This window comes from Lacerta agilis, chromosome 7, assembly GCF_009819535.1.
Source record: "Lacerta agilis isolate rLacAgi1 chromosome 7, rLacAgi1.pri, whole genome shotgun sequence".
Taxonomy (NCBI): Eukaryota; Metazoa; Chordata; class Lepidosauria; order Squamata; family Lacertidae; genus Lacerta; species Lacerta agilis.
In genome coordinates, this window is record NC_046318.1 from 14,193,322 (window position 1) to 14,213,041 (window position 19,720).

At 39.7% G+C, this 19,720-nt stretch overlaps 1 protein-coding gene across 2 annotated transcripts in view; it reads right to left on the reverse strand.

Moving 5' to 3' along the window:
• The window catches only part of CDH18 (cadherin 18), a 201,751-nt gene that overhangs the window by 29,434 nt on the left and 152,597 nt on the right, over positions 1–19,720 (reverse strand). For both annotated transcript variants that reach the window (XM_033154394.1, XM_033154395.1), the window contains one exon: positions 4,173–4,309. In XM_033154394.1, coding sequence (XP_033010285.1) covers positions 4,173–4,309 — 137 coding nt within the window. The remainder of the gene's footprint in view (positions 1–4,172; positions 4,310–19,720) is intronic.

Consider the following 19,720-nt stretch of genomic DNA (forward strand, 5'->3'; position numbering starts at 1 on the left):
AGATGCAATCGGTTCTGCTCTGTTTAGTGTGAGAAAGAGATGTGGGGCTGCTTGCTTCTGTTAGCAATTATTCATTGACCAGAAAAAATTGTTCTAACCATAGTCATAAGTTGACCGCAACAGACTACAGGTGCTCCAAACTGTCCGTGAGGGGGGGGGGGAAATGCCCCGGAGCATGGTCTGAGGGCATATGATACAGCTATATTGCTGAAGCTAAGGAGATCCGGGTCTGATCAGTGATGGGAGTCTGATGGGAGACTACGATATATGCTGCCTCAAATTTCCATGGTAGCAGTAATAGAGGGTGGTGAACCCCACAATGGATAGAACATCAAGAAGTTGGGGCTCCGAAGGTAAATTGCCAAAGGCTTTTTTTACATTGACAGAAAATTTGAGTTTAATAGATGCATGGAGGGTAAAACATCCGGAAATAAAACAATACACACACTTCTCGGAACCTAATAAAAGTTCAGGGAGAATAGATTATATTTGGGTTTCAAAAGGAATATTATTAAAAGTAAATAAAGTAGAGATTCAGCCAAGGACCTTATCGGACCACAATGCCGTATATATGGAACTAAAAGGAGAAGGTGTCAAAACCAGGTGGAGAATGAATGAAAGTTTATTTAATGATGAGAAAATAACAGAAAAGGCAAAAAAGGTTTTAAATGATTATTTTGAACTGAACTCAAATAAAGAAACAGATATAAATGTGGTCTGGGACGCCAGTAAAGCGGTGTTAAGAGGGTTTTTGATATCGCAAGATATTGGAAAAAGGAAAGAAAGAGAGAAGAAGAAAGAAGAAATTTTAAAAGCGTTAGAAGAAAAAGAAAGGCAATTGATCTTAAACCCAAAAAACCAAGATTTAAAGCAGAGTATTAAGGGGCTAAAAAACCAATTTGAAATATTAACCAATCAGGAAATAGAATGGAAGCTAAAATGGCTAAAACAAAAGAATTTTGAGTATGCTAATAAATCGGGGAAGCTTCTTGCGTGGCAGCTGAAGAAGAGAAAAGAACAGAGCATAATAAATAAAATTAGAAGAAATGAAGTATTAACAGAAAACCCAAAAGATATTAAAAATATTTTTCAGGAATTCTATAAGAATTTGTATCAGAAAGATCAAGAGAAAGAAGAAGAAATGGATATATACTTGGATAAGAACAAACCAAAGGGAATATTAAAGGAAGATCAAGAACAATTGAATATTCCAATATCAGAGGAAGAACTTAAGAATGCAATACAAAGGTTGAAAGGAGGGAAGGCACCAGGCCCCGACGGCTTATCAGCAAAATATTATAAGGAATTGGCACCGCAGTTAGTACCAAGAATGTTAGAGGTGATGAACAGAATTTTGATAAATGGGAAAGTTCCGGATTCATGGAAAGAGGCCTTTATCACCTTAATTCCAAAAGAGGGTACGGATTTATTAAATGTAAAAAATTACCGGCCGATCTCATTATTGAACTTGGATTATAAGTTATTTACGGATATTTTGGCAAGAAGATTGAAAAAGGCTTTAAATAAAATAATCCATAGGGATCAGGCTGGGTTTCTCCCAGGACGCCAGATGAAAAACAATATTAGAACAATTGTAGATTTAATTGAATACTTAGACCTGAAAATAGATAAGAAAGCGGCTTTAATTTTCATCGATGCCGAAAAGGCTTTCGATAATGTGTCGTGGTCATTCATGATGAAGATCCTAAAAAAGATGGAGGTGGGGGAATATTTTTTAAATGGGATTAAGGCAGTTTATAAAGAACAATCAGCCAAATTAGTGATCAATAGTATGTTAACAGATAAATTTGAAATCACAAAGGGCACAAGACAAGGTTGCCCGATATCACCATTGTTGTTTATCGCGGTATTGGAAGTTTTAGCGGATAAATTAAGAGCCACAAAGGACATTAAAGGAATTAAGATGGGGAAGAGAGAGTTCAAATTGAAGGCCTTCGCGGATGACATTGTAATGACATTAGAAGAACCAACGCAAAGTGTGGAAAAGATGCTGATAGTAATAGAAGAATTCGGAAAGTTAGCAGGTTTAAAGATAAATAAGGAAAAAACGAAAATGCTGGTTAAAAACTTAGACAAAAAAGAAATGGAAGAATTAGAAAATAAATACGGTATTGTGGTGGTAAAAAAGGTAAAATATCTAGGAATTTGGCTGTCACCCAAAAATATAAATCTGTTTAATGATAATTATGAACCTATTTGGAAGCAAATCAAAAGAGATTTAGAAATTTGGAGCAAATTAAATTTGTCTTTGTGGGGGAGGATCGCAAGTGTAAAAATGAGTGTACTACCAAAGATCTTGTTTCTTTTCCAAATGTTACCAGTAATCAAGGGAATAAGCCAGCTTAAAGAATGGCAGAAGAATCTGTCAAAATACATCTGGCAAGGCAAACGCCCAAGAATTAAACATAAGCTATTAATAGATAAAAAAGAGAGGGGAGGCTTTGGATTGCCAGATCTAAAAATTTATTATGAGGCATCATGTATGCTCTGGCTTAAAGAGTGGATGGTGCTGAAGGATAAGGAGTTGCTAGATTTGGAAGGTTTCAATAATAGGTACGGCTGGCACTCCTACCTTTGGCAAGATAAAGTGAAGGTGCATAGGGAATTCCTAACACATGTATTCAGAAAACCTTTATATGAGGTGTGGTTAAGATACAAGGATTTGGTGGAGAGAAGAACACCTAGGTGGCTCTCACCCACAGAGATACTAACAATAAAGAAAATTAATACAGAAGAAGAAAATTGGATAACATATGAGGAATTGTTAATTGAGTCAGATAAAGGTTGGAAAATTAAAGCATATGATCAGGTAGCAGGGAAATTGACAGGATGGATTCAATACCATCAGATTTATAATTTATTCAATGAAGATAAAAGAAAGGGTAATTTCGACAGTAAAAAATCAAAATTCCAAATAGAAATTTTAGAAGGTAAAGAGAAATTGTTATCAAAAATGTACGATTATTTATTGGAGTGGCACACTAAAGACGAAGAAATTAAAGAGGTAATGATAAAATGGGCAGTAGACGTCGGTCACAACATACAATTAGAAATGTGGGAAAACCTCTGGAAGAAACATATGAAATTTACAGCATGTATACTCCTAAAAGAAAACATCATGAAAATGATGTATCGATGGTACCTCACACCAGTAAGATTGGCAAAGATGTATAAAAAATGTGATAAGAAATGCTGGAAGTGTGAGAGAAAGGATGGTGAGTTCCACCACATGTGGTGGACATGTGAAAAAGTTAAGCCTTTTTGGGAAGCAATTTATAATGAATTAAAGAAAATTTTCAGGTATACATTCCCAAAAAAACAGGAAGCGTTTTTGATTGGATTGGTGGGGGAAGAGATTGAAAGGAAAGATCAAAACTTTTTCTTATATGCCACCACGGCAGCAAGAATATTATTGGCGCAAAAATGGAAAGTTAAAGAGGTACCAACGGTAAATGATTGGAGAAGAAAGGTATTGGAATTTTCAGAATTGGCGAAACTAACTGGGAAAATAAGAGAACAAAAGGATCGAAGGTTTCAAACGGAGTGGGGTAAATTTTTGGAATATATAAAAGATTACAAAGAGGTGTAAGCGCTTACAGGGTATAAAGAAATCTTGTAACAGGATAAAATTAGTAATGAAAATATTGAGATATCAAAATATGCGAAAGAAGAAAAAGAATAGAAGAGAAAGCGTAGGAGTGATGTAAAAATTAGAAAGCCAGAGATGAGAGGGAAGGAAGTCAATAAAAACTCGGCGGAGTTTGGTGATATTGTAAAACTTTATTTGATGTATACATTTGTGTTCTGTATGAAATTGGAAAATAAAAAATACTTGATTGTAATAGAGGCTGGAAACATGGTAAGAAGTAAGCGTAATGTTGATCGAACTCTAAGGGTTGTTTGAATCACCTCCATTTCCACACCATCACCACCATCACTAAGCAATCCTTCCTTGTTGCATGGGAGCACTAAATGGAGGTTTAAATTTTAAATTGTTTTTATTAAGATTTTTTGGGTAACAAAAACACATAGACACATTTCAGTTCGCAGAGTCCATTCTACAGATGAGTTACATTTGATGTGAGACACTAATGTTATAGACAGTATGAGGTTGGAGTAGAAGAGAGGGGGGGCACAAAATTGTTACCTACCAATTTCAGAAGCCGTGACTGTTATGTTGTACCAAGGGGTTTCTTCTCTGTCGAAGACCTTAGCTGTTTTAATGGTCCCAGTGTTTGCATCAATGGTGAAATACCTATCTTCTTCTGCGTTGTGGTCAATGAAATATCTAGGAAGGGCAAATAAAACAAAAATCCAAAGTTACTCTTAAAAAATATGAGTGTTAGAACATTTAGCAGTGAGCTTATTTCTTATCCATTGACATCTGCACTCCGTAAGGGGCCATAGCTCAGTTGCAGAGCACATGCAGAACTCCCGCCAATCCCTGGCACCTTTGTTTGTTAAGTGATCTCCAATCTAATGGATGAGGTTGGGTAAGGTTGTCTGCAACCTTTGATGATAAGCTGCTGCAAACAGACAACACCCAGTTTGCTTTCTCAATGGCTTAATTTAGTATAAGGCAGATTTAAACCCATCACTTCTGAAATCAAGAAACTGCCCAAGGAAACCAATGTTTGCATCCCCACATTATTATTATTATTATTATTGTTGTTATTATTATTATTATTATTAAGAGGGAGGTGCAAATAAGCATACTGTACATTGGATTGTTGCCTCTATGTCAAAGAAAGAAGGAAGGGAGGATTGGCAGTGTGTGGAGATATAATGTTGTGTTTGTCATCTGGGAATGGCTGTTTCTGTTGACTTTGCCTCATCTTCCAGCCCTGAGATCTTTCACAGAAGAACTCTGAGGAGACTTTAAGTTGAGGCATAAAAATCGAGGGTGTTTCTGTGTCCTAATGCTATCAGTCTTGGAGCTACTTTTGGATGCGAAGTCACTGCATGCACATTTGTGAAGTTTATAGTTTCTTTAATTTTTATGCTTATGTGTGTGTCTGTGTCATTGTAGTGATATACTTTTTATTACGTAATCATGTTTGTACTAGAGAATTTAGACTTTTTAAGTGAGCTGCTTTGAGCACAGATGTACTTGTGGAAAATGTGGTTTATAAATAAGTTGATGATGACTAACAAAGGTGGCACACGGTCAGAGAGAAGAAAACAAGAACAAATAGAAGAAGCGACATGTAGAATAGATATAAGCGGACAAACATGAAAAACTGGAAGCTGCGGTCATCAAGGTGAGAAATGAACACAGCATTAAATGAAGTCTTCATAGCAGAATAAAAAATGACAGATTTTGGAGATGCTTAAAAGCTGAAATACACAAGACTGTGCCGTAGCCATAAAAAGAAGAAGTTCAGAAGAGAATGGAAATCAAATGCAACCCCAAAGGTTATCCATGTGGGCAGAAGGGCAGATGGTAGCAAGATTTCAAAGCAAAGTAAAATAAGAAAGAAAAGGCAAGATTGCCAGAAGGGCAGGCACAGAACTTCATTTTAAAGCTGTTAACATTTTAAAGAGGAAACCAAGGCAAAACAGCAACAGGACATCATAGCTGACCATTAAACAGAGGATCTAGAACCAAAAGTTGTAAATTACCCACACACAAAAATGTGATATTGTGTTTATCCCAAGGCAGAGCTCAAAGCTGCAGCCTCACTCATCTATAAGCAATTAATTAGTGGGCCTATGGGAGTCTTGTGACTTATGGCAGATTTGTGAGGAGGACCTGAGATTGCAAATCAGTGAGCAGAAGTGGGATCAAATTTGGTCCAAAGCTCCACTGAAAGCAGCATCCAGCTAGGATTCAGAAGGCTATTCTTGAAGTTCTCCTGAAGTGGCATTGAATATTGCCACAGCTTTCCAAAATTAATGAGCGCTCACACTTTACATTGTGGGTGCCCTTTGCCCGATCACATGTGGTGCTACAGTTCCCAGTGAACTTAATGGCAAGCAGGGGCTGGCCTGCCTCTCAGTGTTATTATTTGGAGGTTCACGCCACCCCCATATCCCATTTACCCTGATGAGCCCTAGTTCCCCCCGGCTGGGGGGCTGGGAGTGATACACACCCAAGGCATAAGCCAAGGTCTTCCTACATTCGGAGGTTTAATAAAGTTGTGGCCTAATTTTAATTCCACAACACGTTGTCACAGTCTTTGTTCCTTTCTTATGATCCCTGGGGGCTGGGGCTGTCGCTACCTGGTCATGCAATAGGGCTGTTTTCCCACTTTGCTGGCACGCTTGCGACCTTAGAGTCACCTTCCTTCATTTGTGATGGGAATGTGGTGAGATTTGTGTGTGTCTTTACTACATTATCTGGTTTCATAGGTCAAACTTTTGTCTTTAGTTCTGTGGTCTCTGAAAATCGCCTTGAATCCACTGACGGGATAGGAAATGCAAATCCTTGCACTGACAGAATGGTTACTTCACACTGCATTGGCTACAAGTTCAGGGGTGCCATCTTGGGGAAGAGGGCAAATCCCCCCCCAACAATTTTTTTCGTGGTTTGCAGTGGGCCCCATTGGGCCTTCCCATGGCTGTGGCAGAGTCAGGAGATGCTGTGCAGGTTGGTGCAACCTTGTGCCAGGTGCACCAGTCCTCACGGTGTCTCCTGGTGCTGCGGGGACCAGCATGGCCTAGCACAGGGATGTCCAACAGGTCGATCGGGATCGACTAGTAGATCCCCGGTATCTTCTGGTCAATTGCGGTCGATTGCTGGTTCCTTTTCCTCATAGTTAGTTTAAGAGCACCTGCCCCCACCCCCTGTCCCTGCCCTCCATTTGTGGAGGATCACAGTTTTTGCTGAGAGATAGATTGTTTCCTTAGCGATTTTTGGGGAGCATTTCTGCCCTCCATCCCCCTTTACTAATTTTTGTTCCCTTTCTCTCAAAAAATGGGAGTGTTCTCCCTTAAAAAAGGACTCTCTTCCCTAAAAAAGGTCAACAACTTTGACCTGAACCACCCCCCCAAAAGGGATAGATCACTGCCTGTTTTTCTTTTTCTGTGAGTAGATCACAGTCTCTTAGGACTTGGACGTCCCTGGCCTAGCACAAGGCTGCACTAGCCTGTACAGTGTCGGGAGATGCATCCGATGCACATGTCCATGCTGGGAGATGCACGGGATGTCACATGTCCGTGCCGGTCTCCTTCAATCTTGGGGGCAACCCAGCACCTAAGGTGTTGCAGATTATTGGTTCCCACTTTCCACGATGGCTCCCATGTTATATATAATACAGGATGCACTTTTCTTCTAAATCATGAAAGCAGAAATGAGTTGCATTTCCACAAAGGTGACAACAGGATCAGGGATGGCCAATCAAGGGAGCATCACAATAGTCCCAAAGCAGAGAACAGCTCTCCCTTTAACTCTCCTCTGCTGCTGCCATTCTGCCTTCCACTGAAAGCGAAGGCCTTGAAGTGGACAGAAGAAACAAACACAATGAGGAAGCAGATAAAGAGAGATTGACAAGCAACGTCTTTCCAAGTATACTTGGCTGAAGGTCACCGTTAACAATTGAAGCAATTACAGCTTTCTGACGGCCTGCAGACCAGCTTATGAATCTTGATTGAAAATTAAGGGAGGCGTTTATTTTCCAGAAGTGTGGCTTCACTGATACCCACAGAGTTTTATGCGTCATTGTGCATTGTCTTTTGTTGAAACTATTTTCTACACTCCTCAATTATTTCTGAACAGTCACGCAGGGGAAAGTGGATAGGGACTATAATAGCATCAGAGTTTAAGAGGAGCTTTCTGGTTTGAGCCAATGGCCCATATCTAGTCCAGCATCCTGTTCTCACAGTGGCCAATCAGATACCTGTGGGCATTCTGCCCACCTGTGATTGTCAGCAACTGGTATTCAAAAGCATACTGTCTTTAACAGTGGAGGTGCAGCATGGCCGTGTAGCTAGTAGCTGTTGATAAGAAATATCCTCCATGAATTTGTCTCATCCTCTTTTAAAATAATCCACGTCGGTGGCCATCACTGCCTCCTGGGGAAGCAAGTTTTATAGTTTAACTATGTGCTTTGTGGGAAAAAAGTACTGTCTTTCATCTATCCTGAATCTTCCAACGCTCAGCTTCATCAAATCTTCAAATGGAATGTGAGAAGGAGAAAAAAAAACACTTGTCTCTACTTTCTCCATGCCATGCATGGTCTTACGAACTTCTGTCATGTCACCTCTGACTCACCTTTTCTCTCAACTACAAAAGTCTCAAATGTTCATACTTTTCTTCAAAGGGGAGTTGCTCCATCCCCTTGCTCATTTTGGTTGCCCTTGTTTGAACCTTCTTCAACCCTATAATCTCCTTTTTGAGATGGTGTGACCAGAATGGCGGCACAGTATTCCAAATATGTTTGTACCATAGATCTGTGTATCGGTATTAGAGTATTGGCCATTTTATTATCTCTCTTCTTTAAAATAGTTTTTTATTTGATTTTACATTTAGTGTTTACATTCAGACATAAATCATCACCACAAAGTATCCTTGTGCTTCCCCATATCCTTGTGTTTCCCTCTACGGGTTCCATTGTAAATGTCTTTCCTCTGCATATTATATTGTCCTTGATTTTTTTTTTTTTAAAAAAATACTGCATTGTTTCCATGTTATTACAGTCCTGCTAATGTTTTTAATTGTTTACAGTGTTCTCCAAGGTAAATTATAAATTTTCCCCATTCCTTATTAAAGTTTTTTTTTTAAAAAAAAAAAAATCTTCCTGGTTTCTGATCCTTCCAGTCATTTTTGCCAATTCGGCATAATCCATCAACTTGATCAGTCACTCTTCTCTGGTAGGGATTTGTTATCCTTCCATCTCTGGGCTAAAAGCATCCGCACAGCTGTCATCATACAAGCTGCTGTTTTATTTTCAGTTCCTTCCTGAATAATTCCATAGCATGGGATTTGCCTTTTTCACAGCTGCTGTACACTGAATCAACATCTTCATTGAGCTATCTGCTATGACCCTGAGGTCTCATTTCCTGGTCAGTTCCTGGCCTGTTCAGACCCCAAGGCATGTATGTGAAATTCAGATTCCCCCCCCCCCCTTACATGCATCACTTTACACTGGCTTAGCATTTGCCATTCTTCCACCTATTCAGTCAGTTTGGAAAGGTCCTTTCAGAGTTTTTTACAGCCTCTTTTTACTTCAATGACTCTGAAAAAGTTCAGCATCGGCAGCAAATTTGGCCACTCCACTGCTCAGCCCTAACTCTTCAAGAATAGAAGCCCTCAATTACCGACTTTACTGCAGCCTTCCCCAACTGACACACTCCATATGTTTTTTGTTTTTTGTTTTACTACAACTCCCATCAGCCCAACCCAGAACAGCCATGCTGGGGCTGATGGGAGTTGTGGTTCAAAACATTTGGACAGCAGCAAGGGAGGACTGGTTTACTGGAAGGAATTCATCAACCTCCAAGTTAAGACAATATATAAATACTATTAACATTTAAACAATGAAAATAAAAAGAACTGGCAACAGAGGCAATGTTACCCGTTTATCAATTTCTTTAAAACCAATGCTTAAAAAACAAAATGCTTTCTATGCTGTAGGCGTTTTCTTCAAGTAACTTGAATACATTGGAATATCCAAATACTCAGAGCTTGCTTGGCAGACTTTCTTAACAGATAGACACAGTCCATTTTCTTGAAAGTCGTTTAGAAGGTTCAATAACATAGCAGCATCCACATTCTTCTCAGTGTAGCCTGCTATCCCAAAGATGAATGGGAAAGCCCAAGTATCTCCTAAAAAGCTATGGAATGCTGCAAACTGGGCGTAAACTCAGCATCACACTCTGCAGGCGAGCCAGTAATGTTCCATGCCAAAATGAAATTGTATTTTTACAGAGACTATGAAAAAGAAAGACTGCCATGTGAGATGAACAGAGGGTATCCTCAAGGCAGAACAGGGGCTGGCAAACTACCCTTCTACAGATGAAGTCAGAGAAGACAATTAAAGCTGGAAAAAAAACCACTACAACAGCCTTCTTTTCTGAATTTGACTGGATTTAAGCAACATTTATTCTCAACAAATTTAGTTTATTTTAATTTGGTTGATTGGAAAATGTATTTTTTTTTAGCTTATTGCTTCCTGTACAAGGTTAAGAAATGCAAATAAATATAACAGTATGAAGGCTGGTTCACATGGTAACAGTATAATGACTGCAATAACATTTTGTGAAGGAGTCATCATGTAGTGTTATAAGCCTTCAAACCAACCCAGGAGCAACACTTTACAATGGAGTCAGGTAACACCTTCAACAACAAGTTATCACATACAGCAGCTTTCCCCAGCCTAGTGCCTTTCAGATGCTTTGAACTAAAATCCCCATCTGACCCAACTAACCCATCTGACCCACGCTGGCTAGACCTGATGGGAGTTGTAGTCCCAAACATCTGGAGGGCACCAGGTTGGGGAAGACTGGTGCAGAGAACTGAAATGTTGTATATGCATGGGTGAGCTATGGTCCAGATTCAACTAAACACTTGCACTAGTGAAAGCCGGAGCAATGAGTCCTGCCAACACAACTGGGGCTAACCAACTCACCTCCCCACACCGGCTCTAGAGGGTCAGGAGAACCCCCAAAACAGCACATGGGGATAGGAGAGGGGAGATCATTCCATCTGGTAAGCAGAAATCAGCAACATTGAGTTCCACTCCTTGAATTTACAAGAATTTCCCCCTATCTTTCTCTTTCTACAATTTCCCAGCCACGTAAGGCAAAACTTTCTGTGGCAACTGGCCATGTCGGCTGTGTATGTTCTTAAGTGAAATTTAGTATGAACTAGCAAAGCAACCATGTGATAGGCAGGAAAGTGTTTGTATTCTACAAGAATACCACTGAGAATGTAGCCCATCTTTGTGTGCCTTGGATACAGAGGCACACTAGGCACTCTCACCCATTCTGTGGGATCTAGATCCCTATCTGTAAGAGTAGCTGTTCAGCACCAGAAGAAGAGCGATACACTTAGAGAACCTAATGGGTTGGGATCTAAACCTGGTTCCTGTACTTGATGAGCCCAGCAATTAAGAATCAAGCATACTTCTAATGGTATACTATCCCTTTATCTGTCCAATGAGGCTGAATGTTGGAAGATTTAGGACAGTACTTCTTCATGCAGCACATAGTCAAACTATGGGACTCACTCCCATAGACAGTGATGGTCACCAACTTGGATGGTTTTAAAAGAGGATTCGCTAATTCATGGAGGAGAGGGCTATCTCAATGGCTAATAGCCATGATGAAACCATGCTAGGCCTCCATAAGTTGGAGTCAGCAATGCTTCCCAATACCAGTTGCTGGAAACCACAGGAGGGTAAAGGATTTGTGCTCATGTTCTGCTCCCTGGTTTCCCGCAAGCATCTGGTTGGCCACTGTGAGAACAGAATACTATAGATCTAGGGCCTGATCCAACAGGCTATTCTTACGTTCTTGCATTCACAGCTCCACAACAGGTTATGTTTATGGGCATGGCTTTAAGAAAAGGGGGGTAGAATGTTGCAAATTGGAGGAAGTACACAATATATTAATTGACGATGGTGAGATAGAAGGTTACAAGCAAACTTTGGTGAACTAGGTGTTAAAGTCCATCAGTGCTACCTGCTAAAACAAAGGTGGGTGGAAAATGGGCTCTTCTGCTCTGCCTGCAGGAGCAAGTATCTCAAGTACCGCAATATATCACTTCATACTATGTAATATTGCACAACAATTAGACAAAGTGGAAAGCCAGAGGCAGCAATAAGGCTCTGTGCCATGCTCCACTAACTCCTCATAAAATGAACACTTCAAAGTGCACAGAAAACACTTTTAAAAAATTGTGCAAGGTTGCTTTAATCTGGGACACGCACTCCACATTGCCTGGAAATAAAGCAGGTGCGTTAAAAGGGGGGAAAGGAAAAGGAACAGAAGAGTGAAGCTTGTTGGAATATCCTCTCTGTTTACTAGCATTTAGCTGCTAAGCAAACCATGTAGTATAATTCCTAATGCAGTCTGCAAAATGCCAAGATCACTCGAAGCTCTCTATCGCTCATCAGTCACAGCAATGGTTAATGAAAAGCATTACAAGGGAGAGGATCAATGCCATGGACACAAAATACTCCAGTTTAATTTCCAGTCATCTCCCATTACAAGGTATGCTATCACAATAAAATCCCCCCTATATATATACATACAGTATATAGAATATCTTCTAAAAACTGTTGTAGCACCAAGTGAAGATATTTGATGCATTTATTTATTCAATTTATTTCCTATATGTGTTGTACCTTTTACATTCATGTGAAGGTGTAACTCCCAAATTTTCTGCGCTCAAAGAGCATTCAAAATATATTTGTGTTGCTGACTTGCTGAAATCCTGGCTGTTAACAGTGCTGGACCCCGAGGCAGAACAGCAATTCCCCATCGCGCCCCCCCCCCCCCCCAGTCAAGGCACATCGTGCCTAAGACTGAAGATTTCAAAGCTACCTCTCTCTGAAGATAAAGAAATAAATAAAAAATATATTAAATAACTAAAAATAAGCTGTCCTTTCATTACATCAAAAACCTGCTGTCTGACTGAGGCAGTAGTACGTATGTCCAGTGGTGGGGCTGGCCCTCTCTGTTAAGAAAATGTGAAAAACAGCTGAAATTTTGTTCAAATGTTGCCTGATCTAAACATCAAAGGGAATTTCAGATGAATATATTAAATTCTTGCAGGGGTGGGAGTGGCAAATGATCCATTCATTTGCATTTACTTCTAGTAATTCTTATTCTGGCTAGTCCAAGTGGCCTTTAAAGTCTGACGTAAAACCAGATCAAAGCCCCTCTGAAGACTTCCTGTTCCAGATATAACAAGTGAAGGCAACATTATGACTAGAGGGAACATTCCCTTTAAATAGTTGCTCAAGGCAATGTTTCGTCTGTCAGAGTGTTTTGCTGTCAATGTATATTTAACATCCAACAGAAGCACTTCCATCTATGGGGTAAAGAGGTGGCTTCAACCTTCTCATGGCCCTTGTGGCCTGTTGTGATAGCCTGTGAAATCCTAAACCCTTCTCCTCACCATTAACCCAACACGAAAAGAAAAGAGAGAGTAAACACTGGTGATAAGTGAAGTATTGAACATTCAAAAGGCAAATTGGCACTAACTCATGATACATCTATTCAAGATGGCTGAATAATTGAAAATGAGAAAGTTTCATACATGTTATTCAGTGAGTTTATCCTCAAGAGTTCAGCGAAGAACTCTGGTATAAAAACTGGATGACCTCAAACCAGAGAATTTTGGTCAGACTGAAATCCTATCAATTTTAATGAAGCATAAGTACAACCACTTTTCTCTGAACTGAGGTCACAGCCCATGTTAAATATTGTATCCTAAGCAACTTACATGGCTTTCCTCCTAATTTAATAGGTGTCAATTCCTGTTTGCACATGAAACATTTTTAATTAACTTGTAGAAGATGAAAAGTCTTCCATGTGAATATCCAGATTTTCACAAAGCTTCTTCCAGTTCAAAGAAAAATCACATTATCCTTGGTCATCCCACTATGTATGTATTTATTTAGAAAACTTATATGCCACACTTTGTCAAAAGACCACAAGGTGATTTACAGCATAGAACACAAACGTCAGTACATAACATATCATAATTCCTTTCCAGGCAAGTAAATTTCCTCAAAATTAAGATTCAGCTTAAGCAAAACCACACAATATACAGAGATGCCACTAGATGTCACCTGTAGCAAATTGGGAGAGTTCCACTCAGATAAATCATCTGTAAGAATTTCAAGGGAAGGCAAAATAATGTTTCAGTAACATCAAGATCAACATGTATCAGCAGTATTTATTGGTCGGAGGATCGGCACACTTCTCTGCAAATCTGAACTATTCTATCAAACCAGAGCACGATCAAAGAAAGGGAATATGATACACGTTTAATGTTATAGTGCAAGCTTTTCAAACCTGGTGATCTCCAATTGTTTCAGACGACAACTCCCATAATAGTCAAGGGTCACGGATTACGAACGGAATAGTCCAAAGCATATGGAAGGCACCTGGTTGAGGAAGGCTGTTCCAGTGGCTAAACATAACTACGGAATTGGGCTGTGGAGTTTTGAAGGTATGAAGATCACGAGAGTCTTAATCTCAGGGTTGTGGGTTCAAGCCCCACATTGGGCGAAAGATTCCTGCATTTCAGGGAGTTGGACTTGAGGACCTTCCTGGTCCCTCCCAACTCTACAATTTCTAATTTCTATGAATTAAGGTTTTTAAGGTGTAGCCTTAAAAATGAGCAATCGACCCTGAGGATTGTTACAGCACCGTCTAAACCCATTCTAAACCCAATCCAAAGGGAAACAATCAAACACAGCATTCAATGGGGCAATAAAATTAAGGATGCAAAATGTATTGCTGAACTCTCATGAGTGTCTGCTTCAGAAATGTCCTAATAAAACAACCAGGGCACACAAAGTGGATTACCAGAAATGTTCATTAATTGTTTGTTGGATTAGAGTCATCCTTCAATAGCTCTCTCGTCAGAAGCCAAGTGGCTTGCAGCCAGCACTGTAATCAGATACAGAGCACAGCTTGATACTGATATGACACAGAGCTCATGGAATTTGTATCTCATAGCTAATGAGAGCCATTAGGATGGATAAAACGTATCAAATGAGGCACCAGAGCCATCTTTTTCATAAACTTTCAGCCTTGAACATACAAAGTAGCCTCCTACTGTTTGACTCTCAGTCCACCTAGCTCAGTGGAGTCCACTTATAAGTGACAGCAGCGTTTCAAGTCCTAACTATCCAAAGTCTTCTTCCCACCTTTGCTGCCCAAGATCCTTATAAGTGGAGGTGTCAGAGATTGCAACTAGAACTTTAAGAATGCATGTCATGTGCTATGCCCTCTCCAAATATAACACTGCTTTAAATCAACCCCCCACAACCAAATACCCTCCAGATATTTTGAACCATAACACCCAACATCCAAAATATCTGGAGACCACCAAGGTTGGTAGGAAGCAGAACAATGTTCCGTCTAGTCCAAAACACTCCATCTCTCCTCTCCTCACTGGCTCAACTCTCCAAGGGCCAAAGTTTTCCCCCCAGATAACCTTGACTGTCCATAATATGAACCTCATATTTTCAACACACAAAGCATTTTTGACGGCCTCTTGCATGGGTAAAAATACATATGGAAATAGTTCCACAACAGGATATACAGAGACAAGTGCTACAACATAGTATCACTTCTAATATATAAATGTAAAAACTTGGGGCTTTGTGCCAAAACTATACATGGCTGTGAAAAGACTCTGGCCAAGAACTGCCAAAGTTTTACCATAGAGGGAAAAAATATTTCAAAAAAAATATTACTAAGTGCAAACCAACAGAGTCAGAAGAAAGAGCTGGAAAGCATGCTGATGTACTCATACATGAATTTTGTCAGGTGAAAAGCAGCTGGTTTAATAAAACCAGCATGCAGAATGAGAAACTAAAGAAAATTTCCTAGCACTAGTGGTAGATTTAAAAAATAACTCTTTTTAAAATCCCCTTTATCTTAACAAGCACTAGCGTATCTAATGACATGGAAGCTGACATTGTATGCTCTGTTGAACTCATAACTAAAATTTGATGAATTATAATACTGAATTCCAAGAAAGCAAGTATAAAGGGAGAAAAAAGAAAGGAGAGGAAAGCTGAATGGAAGACAATTAGAGTGGAATAGCTAGCATACCTTCAGATAAGTTAATTGCATTTTAACTTATCATCTCTTTGTCTATATCAAAGTGAAAAGTCCAGGAGTCCAAGGGCACCTAACTCTGTAAACTTTACAAAATTGAGGTCACAATTTCCATTTACTCATTAAGGAGCCCTTCATTTTCCTCACAAGCGATTGGTCAATGAACTCTGGGTTGTATCCAACTAAATTTTACTCAGAAAATATACTGTGAAATTAAGTGACCTAAGTGACCTAAGTTAGTCTCTTTCACTAATTTGAATAGGTGTACACTGAACTTGGCTAACATTGGATACAATGGAGTGTGTGTGTGTCTGTCTGTGTGTGTGTTCTTTGGGGGAAAAATCATAGCATATAATTACTAACAAAAATCAGAATTAAAATTTTGTATATATTAGGAAAGTTAAGAGATTCAGTTTCCTTGTAAGGCAGGCAGATAAACTCCAGAATCAAGTAGTTTACTCAACAGCAGAACCCAGCACACGACACTGGAGGTAAATGTTGCAATTAGCCACTAAGAGCATTTTCCGTACAGAAAAATTATATGGAAATTTGGTGGTGTTTTCTGAAGCAAAACATATTACAATTCCAAAGAAAGGCAAAATACTTTCACAAACATCAGTAAAATTGTTCTTTGCATCCTTAAGGCTGTCACTAAAAATAAATAAATCTGAAAACGACATTTGATGCAAATTTGGATGTTTCTTGTAATGCAGAACATCTTATTTTAAAATAAGCTAAAAGTGTTTCAGTTACTAGTGACAGATCAATCCCCCTCAGGTAAAATCAAGGGTAAGCTCATCTAATATGAGCAATCTCACTTGCCCCAGGTGAAAATTGCTTGGTTTTCTCCTCCTCCCGCAATGTGCAAAATTGGAGCAGGGCAAATGATGTGCAAACGTACTTGCAGGGATGCCAGGTTGGCTTCACGGGCACAGGTGCATTGTCCCAGCCTCATTTCCCATCCTGACTTGCAGCAGTGAACAAGGTCATGAAAAAAATCCTAGATGCAAGGAACAGCTGGACTTGTAGCTCCTATAACATCCAGTCAAACCCACTGAGTACTCAGGGGCCCTTGAAAATCATGTATCCTTTGGTCCCTTGATTACCTGTGCATGCCCAGAAGCTCAGCTAACATTCAAAACCAGAAAACACCTCTCAGGAACTGATTCAGAATGCAGCCAAGCCTTAAGAGCTGGAGATTTGTGTTCCAGACCAAATAATAATCAATTCTGGCAACACCAATGTCAATAATACTAGCCATACTTCTTGGGAGGGTTTTACACATTCCAAGTGTAATAAGAGAATGACAGGAACTATTGGCTATGTTGTAACTTGACAATAGATAACAGCGGGGTACTGTTAGACAGCAAATATTTCTGACTTTCAGTGCGTGAAAATGTGCCTTGGAATCTTAAAAATGGGATCCTGCAAAATTTCATGCTAATCATTCAGCTATGTTGATAAAACCATGCATAGAAGATATGCTTTAATTAACATCTATCTATCTACACACACAAACACCATTAAAAGTTAGAAATGTATCTAACAGCAGTTTCCCACACTGTTAAAGAAAACCAGAAAATAATTTACAACCTTTTCATAATAAAAGGATTAGGTTACTGCAGCATATATCCATTACAGATTTGCATACCTTTTGCTAAAAGGGTTTACTGTAATCTTACCTTGGCTTGTTTACCCTCCGAATTCGCTTATTTAGAGCATTTGTTTACCCTCAGCATTCAATTGTTTAGAGACAGCTACACAATCTTTATTTTTTTTAAAAAAGAAAAATCCCTCCCACTTCCCGTAGGATCCAGAACAAACAAGCAAACCTACTAGCACATTAAAGACATAATGCTAGGTTTAATCTTTCATCTAAGCTGGAAGAAGCAATGCAATTTTCATTTTAGGGAAAGAAAGTTCATTCAGATTTGGAGACTTAAAACCCTAATCTTAAAACATTTGCATCATTATGCAACTCCATAATAACATCCCTGCAACGCTGGCATGATTTCATGGTTTGTGGCTTCATGCTGATGCCTTGTCTTAAACTCTGTTATTCTAAGTTGTGCAGAATGAATCTTTGAATATTGCATATTTGTCTGATTGTTTACAAAAGCCCAAGCTGTTGTTGCACACAACCAACCTACCTCTCTTAACCATTAAGCACATGCTCTCCCATTGAAAAGGGATCAATGGTGGGGGAAAGTGTGGATTTTGTGGGGAGGCAGAGGCTGCCCTTCTGCAGGAAACTTGGGTCAACAGAGACAAGGAATAGTTTTAACTCCCACATCAGTAATGCCTCTGGATTCACAAGTTTATGTTCTGTCTCCTCCATATCAGTAAGCAGTGCCATTCACTCATATGGGATAAAAATAAAAATTACAGCTAAGATTCCATTACAGTGAAGGAAAACCCTCATGTCTATCTCTGGCACTGGGCACATTAAACACAACGTGCCAGTACTTTGAACATCTTTCTACACATATGGCATCTCACAATATATATGACCTCTCTCCATTCATCATAATCACAGGCATTCGGCTTCTTGAGAGCTTTCTTTGTATGCTCCTAATGTCAATAAACCCATCATAAAATGTTTTGCCTGGTACTTATAAGAGAACAACTTTACAAATTCTGAATACACCATCTATTACTGTTTAAAAATATGTATAATGTGATGCATTATTTAACAGTAAACAAAATGATGCACCTAGTGCAAGTAGATAAATAGGTACATTACTGCTGCGGCGGGAAGGTAAATGGCGTTTCTGTGTGCTCTGGTTTCCGTCACAGTGTTCCATTGCACCAGAAGCAGTTTGGTCATGCTGGCCACACGACCCGGAAAGTTGACTGTGGGCAAACGCCAGCTGCCTCGCCCTGAAAAGTGAGATGAGTGCCACACCCCATGGTCACCTTTGCCTAGACTTAACCACCCAGGGGTCCTTTAACTTTTACCTTTACTCTGACTATAAGTATTCTAGAAAGGTCCCAAGCAGGTGTCATCCCAATTCCTCCTGAGATCCTTTTAACACAAGATACCAAAGATTCAGCAAAGCATGTGCTCTACCAGTAAGCTATGATTCCTTTCTCAACTTGATTAGTAATTTTGATACCAAACATAGGAGCCAACTCCTAGGGGGCTGAGGTCCCTTCGGCCCCTTCCAACAAAATATTTGAGAGGGGGCCAGCCCTCCCAAAGTTAATGGGCCTTGACATTTAAAAGTTGTTCATGTGCCACATTTTGTGGTTGGTTATATGGGGGGGGGCTTACTTGGGCCCTCCAATATTTCATTCAAGTTGGCACCCCTGCTAATGAAGTTGTATCACTCCAAAGCAAACTCTGGTGGCGAGAGTTAAAAATCATTGTAGCCAGCCAGAAGCACTGAGAAACAACAGATAAGTAAAAGCATTTTTTGGGGTGATGCCAAGGTTTTACAAAGTACAACCAACCAATCAATAGCCCCCCCCCCCAAAAAAAATAGCCCAAGTAAGAGTGACCCTGTTGAGAGTTAGCTGGAAAATGAAAACAGAAAACTGTGGGTGTTGGGATTTCATTCTCTCCACTGCTGATGTGTGATTGTTCTCATCACATGTCTGTGTTGACATTCCGTACTACAGTGGTACCTCGGGTTACATACACTTCAGGTTACATACGCTTCAGGTTACAGACTCCGCTAACCCAGAAATAACGCTTTAGGTTAATAACTTTGCTTCAGGATAAGAACAGAAATCGTGCTCTGGCGGCACAGCGGCAGCAGGAGATCCCATTAGCTAAAGTGGTGCTTCAGGTTAAGAACAGTTTCAGGTTAAGAACGGACCTCCGGAACGAATTAATTACATAACCAGAGGTACCACTGTATTGGAGTCATGAGAACGGAAATTCAGTTACAGTGTTCTGTTATTGTTGTACTGTTGCTTTTACTGTTCTCTCTCAGAGAAGAAGAAGAGAAGA